General features: G+C 41.2%; 1 protein-coding gene across 1 annotated transcript; it reads left to right on the forward strand.

Moving 5' to 3' along the window:
- Positions 1–854: 854 nt before the first annotated feature.
- Positions 855–18,773, forward strand: LOC128783923 (interferon-induced GTP-binding protein Mx-like). Its single transcript, XM_053935100.1, has 14 exons — positions 855–1,093; positions 3,923–4,233; positions 5,733–5,925; positions 6,773–6,910; positions 8,223–8,377; positions 9,518–9,656; positions 10,135–10,333; positions 11,062–11,140; positions 12,055–12,177; positions 12,922–13,063; positions 14,173–14,331; positions 14,837–14,913; positions 16,157–16,396; positions 18,254–18,773. Exons 2-14 carry the CDS (start codon positions 3,967–3,969, stop codon positions 18,485–18,487), a joined length of 2,145 nt encoding a protein of 714 aa, XP_053791075.1. The 5' UTR covers positions 855–1,093; positions 3,923–3,966; the 3' UTR covers positions 18,488–18,773.
- Positions 18,774–19,009: the final 236 nt, after the last annotated feature.

Here is a 19,009-nt window from a genome sequence, read left to right on the forward strand (position 1 = left end):
TTGTTGCTCAGATATTTCCAAGTAACTCTGCCATTAATCCCTGACATCATATTATACAGTACAGCCAAGGAAGGAGGAGCTCAGCTGAGTTGTGAGGAGTTTCATTTCTGCTGTTCACTAAACATACAAGGAAATGAAAGTAAAAAACCAACATGTTGCATTGTTACTTCCAGGGCTATCACAAAGCTGTCTCCTCAATAGTAGGGATTTCACATTTGCCTGACAGAGCCCCTCTAAGGCCTTTCATGGAGACAGTTTTGTCAAGTCAAGAATTGTGTTTTGAGGTGACAGCTGTAACAGATTCAGAATTGCCTTTGATAAATGCATTTGCTGCATTAGTGCTAAATATCCTAAGGCTACACAGTGATTAATTAATAATTCACAATTCACTAAAAGTTCAGCAGTAATTAAGCTTAGCTTCACCTGGATATCATCTGCTGAATGCTGAACTGCTGTACAGAGGTGTGGCTACTCTTCTGAGAGTCTTCAGTGAGAAGAGGACAGATTTTTACAAGGGCAGGTAGTAATAGGACAAGGGGGAATGGCTTTAAATTGAAAGAAAGTAGGTTTAGATTGGATATTAGGAAGAAATTCTCCCCTGTGAGGGTGGGGAGGCACTGGCAGAGGTTGCCCGGAGCAACTGTGGCTGCCCCTGGATCCCTGGAAGTGTCCAAGGCCAGGTTGAACAGGGCTTGGAACAGCCTGGAACAGTGGAAAGTGTCCCTGCCCATGGCAGAGGGGTGGAACAAGATCATCTTTATGTTCTTCCAACCCAAACCATTCTAGGATTCTCTGGCTCTCTGAACTTCTGGCTGTGAGGTCCCCCCTTCTCTGTGGACACAATTCATGTGTTAGGATACCCATGTCCTTAATTGAGCCAGGTGCAAAGTAAGTAAGTGGTGCCCACTCATGGCAGCTCTGTCTTTTGAAACAGCCTGGTCATTTCCACAAAAGCCAAATATTTCTCCTGTGAGAATTAGTTTCATTTCTGGTCCTTCTTGTCATAATGAGAAGGTGGAGCCTGTAAATAAAAAAGCGTCTGAAGAAGTTTCAGAAAGTCACTGCTTCTCCTTTCTACAGGACACTTACAAGGGTAAGTTTCTCTCTTCCTTCTTCTAAAAAGAATAATGCAAATTTTTGCTTTTATCTTCATTCCTTTTAAGGTGACAAGGCTGCATAAAGTGTCTAGAGTTAGTGTGATTAAACAGGGCTGCCAGGAGCAGGATTTTTTGCTTTCTGGGGTGGAAAAAAATAAAAAAATAAAATATGTTAGTATTATTTCCTCTTTAAAAGGGAGGAAACTGAGAGATGGCATTTAATTTTTTTAAGCCATTATTCAGCAGGATGATCTATCCAGCACTATTTATGAGTAGGATCATAAGCTTTGCATTGCTTCATTTCCTTTCTGAGAAGACAGTTGGAGTTAACAAACATACAACACAGAAACTGTGAGGTTTACCCAAATATCCTGAGGTCACAGGATGTGTCAGCCAGAAATCCATGTGTTCCTCTGGCTGGACAGAGAGTGAATAAATGCAGGAGCTGTGCGGATTCAGCACTGCAGCTCTGCACCTTGGGTTTGAGAGGGGATTTTTTTAGAAGGGGATTTTCATCTTCTACAGATGCATAGCCAAAGAAAAAAACAGAAAAAACAAAGGAACTTCTCTTCAGAACCATCGGCAGGTTGGTATTTGTGCAGATATGGGTGTGCAGCAGAGTGCTTCATGTTGTTCTGGGAGAGGTTTCCCTCACACAGACAGGCGAATTCTAAAGGTAAAGCTCAAGGAAATCGGTATTATCCCGACAAAGGAAGCAGGGCCAGCTCTGGTGAGAGGAAATTTTTGGCAGACTTTCAGTATCATCGCGTCATGTAGGTGTCATGTTTCACATGTGGCTTCTGGCCCATTGGAGAAGGGCTCTTTACAATTGCAGCTTTTTTGTTTTCCTCTCTTCCTTTCTTCCATCCGATGTTGTCGCGGCTCAGTACACAAAGAAATCACTATGCCCGTGTGGTTACAGAGCCCACCCACCCTTTCAGGGGAGAGCAGCGGTGTAGCCTCAGAAATGCACACGGGTGTTTATCCTGGTGCTGACTGCAGGTATCTTTGTGCTGGGTCTGCACGCTGTGGTCTGCACCCCATCTCGATGTTTGTAAAGGGTGACTAAAGAGACTCGGTTTTCCCCATGCATCCTCAGCCTTGCCCACGTCCCTTCCACCTCTGTGATGGCCATGGGGTTTGTCCTGAGTAAACACACCAGGTGGGTATTGCAGGATGTCTGGACGTTTGCATAATTAATTCATTCCAGAGATCAGGGACTGAGATGTTTGCGATTTACTTTGGTGTAGATTGGCCACAAAAGGAATATAAAATGCTGCTGGAGGCTGGACCAACAGGACAAACTGGTGTCACGAAGCTGCAGGAAGTTTCTGGCTTGATTTTCCCCCCTCCCCATCCCCTTCTCTCCCCACACCCACCAGAGATGCCCACAAGGTACCTCCAGTTCCAGTGCTTTTGGACAGGTGTTAAAATACCCAAGGTATTTTAAATACAAACATAAAATCCTAAAGTAGCTCCAGAGGTGCTTTGTTGTTTTGCAATGGTGAATTCTGCAAGGCCAAAGACTGGAAATCTGTACATTTCCACCTGAACCTGCTCCTATTGTAACCCTTTAGACACGGACTGCTGGATAAATCTGGAGCTAAAGTGGAGCAGCTTGCACCTAAACTGCTCTGAGAAGTTTTGGAAGCAAGGGGATCTCACTTGTGACTCAGCAGAAGGACCATGACCTGATTATAATCCATTGTAATAGATGATAAAGTTGTTGTTTTGATATTGAACTGGCAATATTTACATACTGTACTAGCAATAAACCTAATTATAAATGCCCACACAATCATTGTGTCCAGTTTCTTGTGCCTGGCACACAACCTTCTGTCAACTGCTCTGCTACAATGTGTGTTTTTTTTCCCTAAACTTGTTTTACACATTTAAAGTATAACCTACATTGTATCTGATCATCCTATTTTGGCATCTGTTTAAATTAGAAAGCCTGTAAACTTAATTCAACCAAAAAAAAAAAAAAAAAAAAAAAGCAGAACAGGAAGTTATTTCAAGCAAAGATGTGGTTCTCCTAATATGTTTTCTGAAGTGTTTGAGTTAAACAGATCTTGGTTTTGGCAGAGGGAGGCTAAAAAACTCTAACTTTGAAAAAGGATTCTTGGGGTTTTTTTCCTTAAATCACTGTTTCTGGAAATTGCCTTCCCTGGATAATGTCACATCAAATGCCACTAATTTCCTCAGTCACTCATAGAAAACAAAACTTTTCTGTAAGGAAATGCTGAACAAGGAAATAAAAAGCTTCCTAGTCCTCCCTTCTCTAACATCATGTGAAGAAAAGTCTGCTTTTGGCAGAGGGTTTTAAACTATAGAGGAGGGGACCAAGATGCAGAGCTTAGAAAACAGGTGTCAGACTTGCCCCTGACAAGTATTTCTTCCACAGAAGATGTGAGATGGGCACTGAGCAGACTATGTCTACACAGCCCTGCACTTCTGACCCCAGGAAGTTAAGGATTCATGTTCCCTCCAATCCTGTCCTGACACTGACTGAGCTTCTCCAAACACCCTTCAGCAAAATTTTTCCTCTAGGAGAATTGGCTTTTTGCAAAAATTGATGTAACTTTTTTTTTTTCCAAAAAAAAAAAACAACTGTTTTTTCCTGTGGCATTTTTTTTTAAATATAAAAAAATAAAAGCATAAACGAGGTAGGGAGAAGTGTTTCAAGTCTATCCTCTGGAGAGCAATCTTAGTGATTTGAAAAGAGCTGTGGCACTTGGTACCTACCAATGGCTTGGATCAGGAAATAGAGGTGTTTGATTTTCTCTCTTAGGTGGAGTCACTCACTTCCTCCTGTTTGGTTTCAGAAGCTGCACCTCAGAGTGGTTGGACCAATATTTAGTGAGGCACTATGGACAGCATACGTTCAAGCCCAGTAAATCAGCAGACCATGGATAAAAAGAAAGCAGCATTCAAACAACTTTCTGAAAGAACCAACAATACCCTAAAGAAAGAGGGGTTTGTATTTTCTTTTGTAAAACCATTTCCAGAAGCTGCTAAAATTCCTCTCCCACCAGAGGAACCAGAAGAAGATCCTGAGCTGTCAGAGAAGCTGTTTGAGAGTAAACCTAACTATGACCAGGACTTGGAAAAAGAGTTTTTCAGAGAAGAGGACAAGGTAAGGCAAGGGGAGGGCACAGATCCTCCCCACTCTTAATCTGTTGTTTCACTTTGTGCCCCAAAATTAATTCCTTTGTCTCTTTGGGCAATCTGCACTTGTTAGGTCTAAGGATAACTTTTGGGATGAGGCCTAGCAATTATTCATGTAAGTAGCAAGAGAGGTACCTGCAATTAATATGCAGACATTAATAATGCAGGTCTAAAAAAAGAGATGGCTGCAGCCTAAAAGCCAATTTAATGTGTGACATGTGTCTGTTTCAATCCTTGCAACAAATGTTGAACAGAAATCATAAAAGCTGAGGGTTTTTTTTTTTTCTTGAGGCTCTTCAACCCTTAACAAAAATGCACAGAAAGGTTTATAATAACCTGTTTGGATATTTAACACTGAACACGGGTTGGTTCTAAGTCTGCGACACAGTTATTGAAGTTTTTTGAGAATTTACTAGCTATTAAACATTGTAGTGAAGAGAGTGAGCAGGGGTTACTAAAAAGGGTTTAAAATGCCTGCCTCCAATAATATGTGCTGCCTTCCTCATCTTGAACCAAAAAATCTGCTTTGTTTGAGTGCATCTGATCCATAAACATACTTCTGGAGGTATTTTTCTTGGATAAAAGTGATGGAGAGAAACTTCTATTTTTCGTTTCAAAAAATCAGGTTTGAATATGCCTGGCCCAATATGTCTGAAACAGATTGGTGTTCCCAAAATTGCATCTCTAACTGCAGCAGTCAGACTGGAACATTGAGAGAGGAACAGGGAGAAGAGACCAAGCTGATCTTTATATACTTTAGCTGAGCATATTTAACAGCAGATGGACCAGTTTTGCCAAAGACTGGAAATTGTTTTGTTTTCACATAAATGAAGAGGCTGTGTTAATATCTGGACCTGTGTCAAACCCAGAAATGACAATAATCAGTCATTTAAAACAACTCACTCATATTCATGCCTTATGTGAGCCTAAAATGAGGCAAAGAAGAAAGAGCCATGATGATCTAAAAGATTTCAGCCACCTGTTAAGAATGTTACAGCAGAACTCTTTTGGTGCCTGTGTACAAACTAAATCTTCAAATTCCAAAACAAAGATCTAATAAGCTATTTTTTACCAAATTCAGTGATTTCTGGGATCAGTCTTCATTTGCATACACATGTTTCAGTACATCTGTGGATGAGTGGAAAAAAATGTCTGTTATTTAAGAAACTGTTATTAAAAAAATTAACAAAGCACACGTAGTAATGTGTTCTTTATCTTTTCAGGATGGTTTCCAAAATTTGTTATTTTTACTAAGGATGGTCTGTGAGCCAACCTCAACTGTTTCTTTCATATTTACAGACACCTGTTTATTACATGGAGATGCAAGGATGCACAGTGATATGAAGTAGAGCTTGATGCCAGTAAATAACTTTTACTAAAGATCGACGAACAGAAAATGCGTTGGTTTTTTTTTTTTGTTTTTCTTTTTGACTATGGAAAATTCATTGTAAGTTTAACTCTTAACAGGCTGCAGAGCACACCTTGTACAACAAATATGAGGAGAAGATCCGACCCTGCATTGATCTTGTTGACAGCTTGAGAGCTCTTGGAATAGAAAAGGACCTGTCCTTGCCTGCGATTGCGGTGATTGGAGACCAGAGCTCCGGGAAAAGTTCTGTCCTCGAAGCCCTGTCTGGTGTTGCTCTCCCCAGAGGCAATGGTAAGAATTCACTTTCTCACGTTTTCTCTTTGATGAGGTGGAAGGGTTTGGTTTTTTTTTTTTTCTTTTTTTTTTGTTTGGTGTAGAATTGGATAACTCCATGACTGAGAAATGGAGGTGTGAGTGAGGCACCACAAGGTAAATCCAAGGTACATGTTCCACATGCTCAAGAGACCAGAAGTAAGAAGTGTAGTGTGATTACCCCAGCTGACTCTGTGCATTTCTCAGAAAGCAGCAGTGCAGCAGAGTATTAATTTCACATGGAAAACCAGTTTTTAAATTTGCTTTTGGGATTGTCTTGGGTTTTTTAAACTACATTTTCTTACAGATATCTTTTATTATTATTATGCGTAAAAAGTGTACAAAGATCTTTACTTAAAGCATTATTTAAGTCAGAGATGATTGTTGAAATACTTTACAGCTCAAGAAAATCCACTTTCCAGCTCTGTGTGTGCATTTTTGCACACATAATTTCTGCAAGTTCCATGTGAGTTTACAATATAATCTAGTCTTCCAGGCTGGAGTTGTGGATAGGTTTTTCATAGGATTTAGTTGCAGCACTGAAACAGATAATCCAGAGAGGAGCAAAACTCCATCTGTGGAGGTTTTCAGGGCCAGACATGTCTGGGAAGAGCCATGTTTGACCTCATCTAGCACTGGTGACTATCCTGCTCTGAGCAGGAAGTTGGACAAGTCCCCTCTGGCAGCATCTATTGGAACATTTCCACGTTTTTGGGCGAAACATTTTTGTGTGAAACATTTTGGTGTGACACAGGCAACCCTGTGTACACCACACACCTCACAGCCATGTTTCATGCACAACCTCTGCCCTTTGGAACTGCTGCAGGTATTGTCACTCGGTGTCCCTTGGAACTTAAACTGAAGAGGTTGCCTGAAGGGCAGGCCTGGCAAGGGAAGATCTCCTACCAAAATGTAACCCTGGAGCTCCAGGACGCCTCTGAGGTGGACAGAGCAATAAGGCAAGGTGAGTGGATTTGGCTGGCTCCATCTCCTCTGAATGTTCCTCTTAGACTGAACAGCATCCACAGTGATTGTGGAGAAACACCAAGAGCTGGAATCAGAGCAGAAGAAGCTGGGTCAACAAAAAACAAAACTCAGTTCTCTCAAGGGAGCTGTGCCAGTTCTTCTGTGGTGAAGATGATTTATGATGATGATCCCAGAATGGCCTAGATTGGAAGGGACTGTAAAGGTCTTCAAGTTCCAACACCTCAGGCAGGGATGCCACCCACTAGATCCATGATCCTTTTATCCTGATCCATGATAAAGGCTCAGGCTGTGTCCTTACATGCATGGTGGTTTCCTGTTTTCCTGGTTTGGGGTGGTTGTCTGTCAAATTGTAAACATGGAACCTAAATGGTTGCTGACATGAGTTCAAAAGCCCAGAGAGTGCCTGAGGTATCTCTGGCTGGAAATTTTATTATTTTGGAGGAAATTGCAAGAAGGCAGAGTGGAGAACAGAAAGCTTCTGGCAGGTACTGTGACCACGGGCTCAGTCACTGCCCTTCACATGTCTCAGCTTTACTGTTACAGCATTTCAGGCTGGGTAAGAAATCTGTGTTCTTACCCAAAGGGCAATAAGCACTTGCCCTAAATGTGAAAGTTGGATTGTCCTTACTTTCTTGACTAGCACAGCTCTGCAAATTGTTATTATTTATATTTTTTTAAATTAGCTTTTCAACACATTATTTGGATATTCTCAAAACTGGCCAGGCAATTGGTATGAATTAAGGTAATTAAATTTCATCAGCGCTGAAAATCTCTGATGAAAATGACTGGGGTTTCCTTGCTTCTCTGTGTTCACAGTTCAAGCATTATTGCCTTGTAGCATCTGGGACAATTTACTCTCAATTTCCCTATCAAAATGTGAAGAATATAGAGCAACATCTATATTTCTTTCACGGCATCCAAGGATTAATTAATGCTTACAAAGTCTCTTGTTGTTGAGGAAGCATTTCTACAACTGACCAGTGTTTTACTTGATCCCTTTCATTGTGGTTTATTTATATGTATTTTGTCTGCATACATGAGAGTGCATAAATATATGCTCTGTAAAATATTACAGCTCATATTCCAACAGGACTTCACATCAACTTGTTCTGCATGATAATTTCTTAGATTTTTGCATAAATTGATTTAATTGTGTGGCTGGATCTGAAAGAAAATGCCAAGCCTGTAAGAACCTTAGGTGGTAGTTGGTACATTTCAAAGTCATTGTGTTCAGCTTTGGTTTGATGCATCATTTGAAGCTTGTATCCATTGCCTTGTTCTTTTCACAGCCCAGGATGTTGTGGCTGGTCCTAGAGGTGCCATTAGCGGGAAATTAATTTCCCTGGAAGTTCGGTCCCCTGATGTTCCAGATCTGACACTAATTGATCTTCCTGGAATTGCCAGAGTGGCCGTGGGGGACCAGCCAAAAGACATCGGGGACCAGGTAAACTCAGCCTCATGTGCCAACCTGTCCCAAGCTCTCATCCCCTCAGGGCTCCCAGCAGACTTTCTGTGAAGTAAACAGAGTAAGTGGAGGGCATCTCTGCTCTTCCTCTATCTGCTTTAGGAAGAAATGCTGGGAAATGCAAATAAAACTCTGGTAGGATAAGGCCTGCTGTGAGGGTGATGTGCAGGAGCTGGGTGTGTTGTTTCCCCTAAAATACCTTTAAATGGCAACTTGGAATAAGAGGAGCCCAAACTAAACTAGATATAGCAAATAGAAATGAGACAAGGTTAGATTGTCTGGGCTTTACTTTCTGGGAGGAGAGTGATTTGATTCTACAGTTAGATAGCAATCTTTCTCTTGTATTGAGAAGAATGCAGCAGATGTGATAAAATCCAAACATTTCCATTGTTCCCAGCTGTCTGCGTGCTCCAGAGATGGAGTCTGTAGCACTGCAGCCTGTCAGAAACTGAGATGGGTGGAAAGTAGAAAAGAGAGGCATTTTTACCAAAATCCAGGGGAAAAAAAATAATTGATTCACTGTGCAATAAGCACAATAGTGCTCTGTGAAGCTTCTACAAAACAACACAAATTATGAGGAACTCATTTTGTTTGGCATTGAAACTAAATGTCATGTTCATCTTCAGTTTTGGTGCTTTTTAAAATTTTCCTACAAATATTCCACTGAAAAACAAGCCAAAGACATTTGTGCACCTTTCAGAGATACAAATTTGAGATTTATCAGCATAATCGAGCTTGCTTTCTTTCCATAAGTGTATACCTACACATCAGAACCTGCTTTTCTTACATGTGTTAGATATCAAATACCTTTAATATTTCTATAATGAAAGATTATATATGCACAAGAGGTTAAACTCCACGTAGCTGTCAAGACAGGCTTAACAACATTAGTCTGGTCTCATTCATGCCAGACGTTTGGATTAATCCTGACATAAGGAAAAAGGCTGCATTCTTCTGCTGGTCCCTTTCCATGCCATCCTCTAGCATGTAAGACTATCCTCAGCACATTTAATGGCATTTAATGTCATCAGGCAGTGGCTCATATTGCTAGAAATTGTCACATCTTACAAGCAAGTGTCTGATTTCACTGAACCTCCTCACTGCTGTATTGAATTGCAGATCAAAATACTACTTAAAAGAATTATTGGCTGCAAAGAGACAGTCAATTTGGTAGTGGTGCCATGTAACGTGGATATTGCAACAACAGAAGCATTGAAAATGGCTCAAGAGGTGGACCCTACTGGAGAAAGGACAATAGGTGAGATAATTTTTTAATCTATGAGCTGAAAAGGAGGTCAAATATTTTTTTATCCCTGCCATAAGGTCTGATATTCTGTGTTCTGTGAAATTAGCTGCAAGAATAAGAGAGAAAAAACTCCAGAAAACAGCCTAAAGAATATATTTGCAAGTATTTCTAGTCACAATTCTTGAGTAGCTCCAAGAATCCCTTAGTTTGTCTTGCTGGCACTCCTGTTATGAATAACTGGAAGCTGAAAATCTCAGTTAATAGTAGTTGATCTGAAGTTATTGGTAAAAAAAGCTTTGCTTTAAAAAAAAAAAAACCTTTAAAGAAAGGTTTGCAATGCAAAAAGCATGGTGGGAGGAACTGCAGAGTGAGTTTTACAGCCTGGGAGCGGAGAACTTTCTAGGAGAGAGAATACCAAAAAAAATTTCTTTATAAAACATGGTACAGAGTGTTCCTGCTTGGTTGTTAACTTTCTCTTTTAACTTCACAGGAATCCTCACAAAACCTGACCTCATAGACAGGGGAACTGAAGAGGCTATTGTTAAAATACTGCGAAACAGGGTAGTCCCCCTCAAAAAAGGCTACATCATTGTGAAGTGCCGTGGGCAGCAGGACATCCACAACAAACTGACCTTGGCTGCTTCAATCCAACAGGAGAGAATCTTCTTTGAGAATCACAAACATTTCAGGTACTCCTCACAGAAAAATTCTCATCAAAAACATGTTAAAGTCACATCAAAGCTTCCTGTTGATTTGCTGAGATTTAACTACTTAGGGGTCACAAACAGGTATTACTTATACTCAATATTTCTCATTGCCCATACAGGGTTGTGTTTCAGTAACCCAGAAGACTTCTACATGCTGAATACATTTTTTAAAATGTTTTTTGGGGTTTTTTTTGGATGCAAAACACATGGGGGGAGTGCTGTGAACTTCAGAAGTTCCGAATAGTCCCAAAGAATTCGAGTTAAAGCATCTGAGCACTTCAATCAGGCACTGAAGTATTTCTGTTCACTGTAAAACATGGAGGAACAGCATGAGAAAGGCTGTGCTGAGGACACAGGCTGCCCAGATGACTCAGCAGCGAATCAATCATAATACAGAGAATGGCAGCTGACAAGGGTTGTGAACTTCACACATGAAGAAATAATGGAACAGCACATTCATCTGCTGTTAGAATTTGCTTTTTTCAGATTTTTCTCTGTTTCCCTTTGCTCAGTCAGTAGCTGTCAAACGAGTCTCAAATAAACCCAGAGAGTCCTGGGCTGTTGCCACATCTGCACCAGCACGGCCCAGAGACCCTTTCTTTACCCAAAGTGTGTAATTGAATTGGGGAAAATGGAGCAGAGCATCATTGCTGCCTCCTTGCCCTGCACAGCCTGGCTAACCAAAGCCACCTTTTCCTCTTTTTTCACAGGGCTTTTTTGGAAGAAGGAAAGGCTACTATCCCCCATCTGGCAGAGAAGCTCACAGATGAGCTTGTGAAACACATTATTGTAAGTAACAGAAGTCCCATGCTGAGCTGTTTGTATCAATTACTACGTAAAAACAAGTTCAACCCTTCAACCTTGGATTTCGTCTTTATGTGCTTAATGATCCTTCAACTCAGTGATCAGAGAACAAACTGAACTGAGAGGCAGAGGTAAAAAGCCCCATGCTCTGTCTTCAGATTTGCCTTTTAGCTGCAGATCAACAATAAACAAATTATTTCATCTATTTGTGGCTCATAATTCCTACCTTTTCAATGACAGCTGTGATATTTCTTTTTGTTTATGAGCGTTGATCACCTGGGTGACGAGTTACTGCTGTCAGCTTACTGAAATAGTGATTTCTATTCCACTGAAAATGTCTTCAAAACATCAAGATGTTCTATTATATTAATATACTTGGGTAAGGTTATTGGGGGTTTTTATTTGGTATATCTGCACATAATATATCTTATTCCTTTAAGAGAAGATGATAAAATATAGGGAACATCTAAATTCAGTCTTTTCTCAAAGGAGAAAAAAAAAATTAAGTAAATTTACTGAAAATAAGCAACTAAACAGCCAGGTTCCATCAGGAATTGAGCAGTCACAACTTTCCTGGCACAAGCTGTGAGGATACTGTTTTTGGCTTACTGTGGGTGAAATTCTGCCCTAGACTGCAGCTCTTCTGCCCAGATCTCAGTGAGGTCCAGCCTGATCCCTCAGGGAGATCCTGGCTCCTGAATTCCCTCAATAAAGGCCATATTTGCTTTTCCGTGTTATCCCACTATCACGCATGGGACACTGACAGCAAGCTATTGGATTTGTAAAAACAGCAAACATCCCCTGCAGGTGTAGATCACTCTTAGAGGGATTTTGTTTTCCTTCCAAAACCAGACAGGTTCAACCTATCTCAATGTCCTTCTTCACTGTTTCCTCCCCAGAAAACTTTGCCAGCACTGGAGAGCCAAATTCGTGACACCTTCCACAAAACATTGCAGGATCTGCAAAGGTACAATAGAGGCACACCCCAAACAGAGTCTGAGAAGCTGTTTTTCCTCACAGATGTAAGTATCAGTATTGGTCACAGAGCACAGCAAGGAGGTAACTGTGGGAGAAAAAGAAACCACCTGAAATTATCAAAACATTAGCATGGACCACTGGGAAATTTGTGATATCCATCATTTCAGTGAGGGTAACACAGACAAACCACACCTGCAAAAATAATGGACCACAGGAGCTCATGGCCTCTTCTAAATTTTTTTTCCTGTGATTATGGGACATGAAAACTAAACTACTTGGTTGATTGGGTCAAAATCATGCATCTCAGCAAGGGAAAACAAACTCCTGCATGCTCAACACTTTGAAGGGTTCCCATTGTTTACACTCATAAGATCAAATGCATTCCTGATATCAAAATGTGGTTTGCAGGTCCATCCAAGTGCCTCATCTCATGGAGTTACTCCCTGATAAGCCTTCAGTAGGTTTTAGAGGTGTTTATGGAAGCTTATCAGACTTCATACAAGTCTGGCCTATTAGAATTTAGTAAATGGCTCTAAAAGTCTACAGGGGACAAAACCAGAAGAATATAAAGTTTGTTCTCCTCTAGCTGTTACAGTTTGGGGGGAAAGAATAAAAAAACCAGACAAACCAGGAGCTAAGAGCACAAAAGATGTAAGAAAGGGATGTTTTTTTATGAACTGTGTCCCTGCTTTAATATCAAAAAACTGCAGATTTGCTTAACATCCACAAATTAGTCTGAAGAAATGAAACTTCACTAAATTGCCTGCTTGTTGCTCGATTCACTGCAGTTGATCAAACTCTTCAACCAAGACATCTCTCAGAGCACACGGGGAGAGGAGCAGTTGTTTGGGGAGGAGGTCAGACTGTTCACCAAGATCCGCAAGGAGTTCCGCTCGTGGAACATGATTCTCCTGGAGTCTGCTGTGAGGGGTAAGCACAGAACAGTCTCAAGCTGCACCAAGAGAAATACAGGTTGGATATTAGGAAGAAGTTTTTTACAGAAAGGGTGATAAAGTTCTGGAATGGCTGCCTGGGGAGGTGGTGCAGTCACCATCCCTGGGTGTGTTTTAAAAAGCCTGGATGTGGTGCCAGGGTTTAGTTGAGGTGTTGGGGCTGGGTTGGACTCGATGATCTTGAAGTTCTCTTCCAACCCAGTGATTCTGTGATTCTGTCAATTCTGTGAACCCATCCTGGCAGCTGACCTGAGAGCCCATCCCCCTGCTTTTAAACCCAGACCCAGCATCTTCAGTAAATGTTTTCCAAGAAAATTAAGAGCAAGAAGCCAGGAGCATCCATCCGTTCTGGTGTCCTGGGGACACAGACACAGTTTGTGTTAAATGCTGTCATTACAGAGAGGTCAGTGCTTGTCTCTCTTCATCCAGCACAGCAATAAAATCAAGACACTGGCACAGAATTTGTTGGTGATTTTCTGAACCGTTCTTCTAAGTAACAGCAACACTAATGAATAATAATAAATAATAACAATCTACATCGTTTTTATTTTTACTCTTAATGTTTTTATTTTATTATTGCTATTAATATTTTAGAATATGGGTGGGGTTTTTTCCACTTTAGCTCTGGGCTAAGGTGATACCTCATACAAAAAGAAAATTAGCAAATTTGTACAGTATCAACAAAGAAATACTGACTGTGATATCTTAAATAAAATAACTAGTCAACAGTAGATTCCCCAGAAAAAGTGTTTAGTGAGCTTGGAGATTTGTTTTGTTCAGGGTTTTTTTTAAACTTGGAAGAGACTGGTAATGGCCAGCTGCTTCTGTGAGGGTGAAAATACCAAGAAGAACTAGAATTTTTGTAGCCCATCATAATTTCTGTCAGTCAGATGCTTGATGCAATGTGTGAGATGGCTCATTCAGAGAACAACAACGTGTTAGCTCTGTTCTGTGGTAACAAAAAATCATCTCAGTAGTTTTTCCTCTCAAGAACAACTCAAAGAGGAGAAATAGACTTCCTTCTTAATCCTGAAACGTGTACATTGAGTGATTTACTGGCAAAGCAATGTTATTTTACCATTACAGCTAAAAAAACCATCCCTGGTAAAGTGTGGAAATATGAAGACCAGTACCGTGGACGGGAGTTCCCAGGCTTCAGCAACTACAGGACTTTTGAGGACATTATAAAAGAGCAGATCAGACAACTGGAGGAGCCAGCAATTGAGATCCTGAACAACGTGATGAGTATGGCCCAGCCCATGGGAGGCTCTTGTGTGGGGGACACTGCTGGGCCTGACAAGTTTATTTTCCAGGAGAAGCTGATGCTCTCACTGATGCTCTCAGGATCCTTCAGAGTGTGGAAGTAAATCTGATTCAGCTTGGGGATTGCTATTACAAATGCTAACAGCGTTTGTTAATACTTTTCCCATGGGCTCTTGGAAGGGAATTAGAAAATAACTATAATAAATAGAAAATAACTATAAAAAACTACAAAATAACTATAATAAATAACACAGCAAGGAAACAGTACAGTAGAAGTACTTGATTTAAGTGGTCACACTCTTGTACCTGGAAATCTAAATTTCTACTTGTTTGTATGCATCATAAAGGCAGAGTGCACCAGTACAGCAGCTCAGCTACTTCTGAATGAATACAGAAAATGAGTAGTCTCCCAAGTCTCATATTAACAATAGCTTAAAACCCTCACTTACTTACCTAACTTTATTTTGTCTCTCTGTTCTTCCCTTAGAACTGGTTGAAGAGAAATTTATGGAACTCGCTAAAAGGAATTTTGCTAATTTTCACAATCTAGATAGAGCTGCCAAGGTGAGGCACTACTATAACCTGAGATTCTCAAAAGACAGAATGGCATTTGTAAATACATCCATGATTGTGGTACCTTATGCAAGTGTGGAATTTCTTGCAGGAAAGTAAGAAAGAGCCTGAAAATGATGGCGTGATTGTAATGGCACTAATGAAAGTGCATTTTGCACAACTTTGACAAGATCTAATATACACATTATTCATTCTGCTCACATTCTTGACTTCAAGGTGTGGCTACCTTGAAGAGTTTATCATTAATTTCAGATTTAAGTCCTGCAATGATTTCTCAGAGTGCTCAACTGTTTTCTCCTCTCTGAAAGCAAGCCTGGGTTTTAGCCAGTGCAGGAATCTCGTCTTTGATGAAAGGGAGCAGGAGCAGACAAACCAAAAATCATCCAGCCATGAAAAAACTAGAAGATGGCTGTTCACAGTTTGGGCATTCACATGTTTTGGGGTGGAGTTCAGTGGTGTGGATGTCCTTGAAGGCCTTTTCTAAGAAAAGAGCTTGAGGAAAAGATAAGAAGCAATGCTAACAGCCAGGAAACAGAGTCCACTCACAGGGTACTGCTGAAAAAGGAAACTGAGAGGCAAATGTGAGTGAAATAGGTGCTTTGCTATTTCACTTGCGTGGTCAAACCCTGCTGACCTCCCAGGCCAACCAGACAGTGAACAAATAAATTATTTCATCCAAACACAGAGGTGTTCAGGCAGGGTTTTTAGGTGTAACACAGTGAGAGGAATAAAGAGGGAAGAAGTTCTGGCAAAGGCAAACACTGGACATGAGAAAAGGTATGGGGTGTTTTCCTAGGGATGCTAGGAAAGCATTTTAAGGGAATTTGAGCATGACTGAGGGAACTTTGCCACCCCCACACACTTTTAGGTGGAAGTATCAAAAAGGCCAGAAAGAGTCAGATGCCTGCAATAAAAGCACCAGACAGAGAGGGGTTAGACAGGGTTTGTTTGCTGACTACAGATATTTTCCTTGGGGTTCCAAGCACCAGATTTGGACTGATCCCACTTGTGTGTAAGGAGGGGACAAAACTGCCATATTTTCCTGCTCTTTCACAAGAGAGAGACCACAATCCAAAGCATTACTCCATGTTCCCATGTTCTGGGATTAGACAGTGCTGCACAAGGGCAGTTGAACCCTGTGCCCACCTTGTCATTCCCTGGGGATGCTGCTAATCACTGGCATCTTCCCAAAGGGAGCAAATGTCTCAGAACTTCTTGTTCCTTTCTTTTCTAGATGAAAATTGAAGACATTAGAGACAAACAAGCAGTGGAGGCTGAAAGACATATCCGGGCACAGTTTAAAATGGAGAGAATCATGTACTGCCAGGATGACCTTTACACTCAAGATTTAAATACTATTAAGGCACAAAGTGCTCTCAACATGTCCTCCGGGAAAGATCTGCAGTCTCAGATTGCTCCAAAGGAGTCCTCTGTTGTCATGGAGATGGTTTCTCACACCAGTGCCTATTTCTCTGTGAGTTCACAGGCAGATTTGCTGCCCCCTGAATGCCACAGCAGATCCCCCTCAGCCAGATCTTGATGGAGTCAATACAGCCTTGAATGCCACACTAGCACTGTGCAGGGAATAGCCAGGGGGTATCTCAGTGTCTCATTCAGGTAGATGCTCAGCTTCTCTGCAAACTACTTGGAGCTTCTGACCAGTGATGAGAGTGTCAGTGCAAAGCTGGGCTGTATCAGCAGGATGCAGGATATGGTGATTAGAAAAGCCTGAAGGTGCCAAAGTGACAGCTGGCTCCTAAAGCACTTGTTAGCTACCTCCCAGTCTGGCTCAGGTCAGCCTCAAGCCACTCTGCACATTCCTACAGCCAGCAGAAAGTGGTGTCAGTGGCTTGCAGTCAGATCCTAAACTTCTACAGCAGGAGGAACAATAATAAAACATTACATTAAAATATATCAGCTGTCTGTAGAGATCAGAGTGCATCTGCTGTACTGCAGATAGCACCCTGTAAGTGAAGTCTCTGAAGACAAATAGGGTGCTTTAACAAAGAATCATGTTAAAGAAAGAAAAGAGAACATGCATTATGAAGATTTGCTCTGTTGTAAAACTCCCTCAGAAAGCAACAAGTTTGATATTAATAATTCAGGAAGGTAGGTAGCAGCTCACTTTGAATTCCAAGAGCAGGCTTTGTGACAAATTCCTGCAATTAAATGGTCAGGCTGCTCAGGCTGATGAAGACAAAGCCCTTGGTTGTCATAGAACAAGGAACGAAGCCATAAGTGCATAAGCACGTCCATCCCACCTTGCTACACACTCTGCTATATGTTTGATCTGCAGTTAAATATTTTTGTAAACGCCTTGAGAGCCATTTTCAACAAACCCCCAAATGCCAGGGCACCACAGCTCCGTGGGACTGACTTATGCAAGGCCAAATACAGTTTGAATGAGATGGAAGTTAAGTGACCATGGCTGCCTACACCCTATAGGACCTGTGAATGCCATTTTCAAGTTGTGCTACAAAATGAAGGACAGAATCTCTCAATTGCAGCCAGGCACTTAGGTCTAAGTGCTCACCCAGCACCAGGAGGGCTGGAGGCAGCCACTTCCCAGAGCTGGGAGAGGTTTAGAACCTCATGTTGCCCTAAAGCACCAGGTGGGCCCCCAAACCCTGTGGATGTCCATGGGGAAAGGGCCCCACAAGCTCTTCTGGATCAATCTGTTTCAGTTTGCATCCATAAATGAACCAGGCAGTTGGTCAGGTCAGACAGGAGATTATCTTGTGAGGATATCAATTAATGTAATGTAGGCACAGTCTGGTCTCACTACTGCTGAAGACATTTCCCCTTAAGGCTAAAGCTTCCTCCAAAGCTGTCTTAAGCTTAAAAGGACAACCACATCAGAAATACCATCTAAATACCACCATCTAAATAATAATCTAATAGAGGAATTTACCAGCTTTAGGAAAAATCACTCTGATTTCCTGCATCAAAACATATTGTTAGCATTCAATGAAGACAGGTTGGACTCCAGAAACTGGGCACAAGTTCTGTTTGTCAGGAATGTCCTCCTATAACTTGTCCCAGTGACAGCTGGCAGAGCTGAGCAGAGGAAAGTCTGCCTTGGGTCTAGTTTGCTGAGGGAAGAAAAGCAACAGCTGACATCCCCGTTACTCTCAATTTTTAGATTTCAGGCACAAAAGACATTGTTTGCAAACACTTTTAGTTCATAGCATCACTCCCTTCTTGAACAGTAACTCAGTCCAACATTTTAAGACCTTGGAACCACTTTTTTTACAGATTATCTATAGACCCTTCATTTTTCAGTTCTTTTTACTAATTTAGTATTTTGCCTTATTCTTCTTCCATCTCACAGGAAGCAAGTAAACGCCTCACCAATCAGATACCTCTGATCATCCTGTCTTCTGTCCTTCATGACTTTGGAGAAAAGGTGCAGACCTCAATGCTGCAACTTTTGCAAGATAAAGAGAAGTTAAACTTTCTCCTCGACGAGGACTCTGAAGCTGCTAAAACCAGGAATTGCCTCAGCCAAAGAGCTGATCGTCTCACCAAAGCCCTCCAGTACCTGAGAGAATTCAGCTTGTTGTAATTTCTTTGTTTTTCATAAGTTTTTTTCTCTCTTCATCTTCTAGCATTACTGAGGAATTTTGTATAATCCCATAAAAATGTAGTGTCAGCCCAGACCTTTGATACTAATTTCTAGTGTTCAGTTTTTCTTTATTTTCCATAATCATATGCAAACAGCTGCCTTTGCATAAAGAGCTCCACCGAGGGAGTTGTGATTAAATAAACATTATCCCATTTTTAAACATTTCTTTTGTGAACTCTGTGCAACCACTGGAATAATCATTAAAAAGCTAACACTCTGAGGATTATATGTTTTGTTGGTTTTTTTTTCTCTTTTTAATGATGGAAGCTGTATAATTCACACACTGTAGAAATCAAATTATCTAGCTTTCCTCAATGAAGCTTAATGCATGACACTGATCTCCCACTTCCCTTGTGTTTTTGGCTTGCTGGGGTTGTTCTATTTCCTGCTGTCACCTAAATCACACCTCTGCAGTGTCACCACTAAGTCTCAGCCCAGGAGGGAGAGAGGAGCACACAGCAG

This window comes from Vidua chalybeata, chromosome 2 (assembly GCF_026979565.1).
Source record: "Vidua chalybeata isolate OUT-0048 chromosome 2, bVidCha1 merged haplotype, whole genome shotgun sequence".
NCBI classification, from domain to species: Eukaryota; Metazoa; Chordata; class Aves; order Passeriformes; family Viduidae; genus Vidua; species Vidua chalybeata.

Bases quoted from the DNA above. Each gene is read 5' to 3' on its own strand.
- LOC128783923 (XM_053935100.1), top strand. From the start codon at position 3,967: ATGGACAGCATACGTTCAAGCCCAGTAAATCAGCAGACCATGGATAAA. The intron at 4,234-5,732 runs GTAAGGCAAGGG...AACTCTTAACAG, and splicing joins TTTTCAGAGAAGAGGACAAG to GCTGCAGAGCACACCTTGTA. The intron at 13,064-14,172 runs GTAAGCACAGAA...TTACCATTACAG, and splicing joins CCTGGAGTCTGCTGTGAGGG to CTAAAAAAACCATCCCTGGT.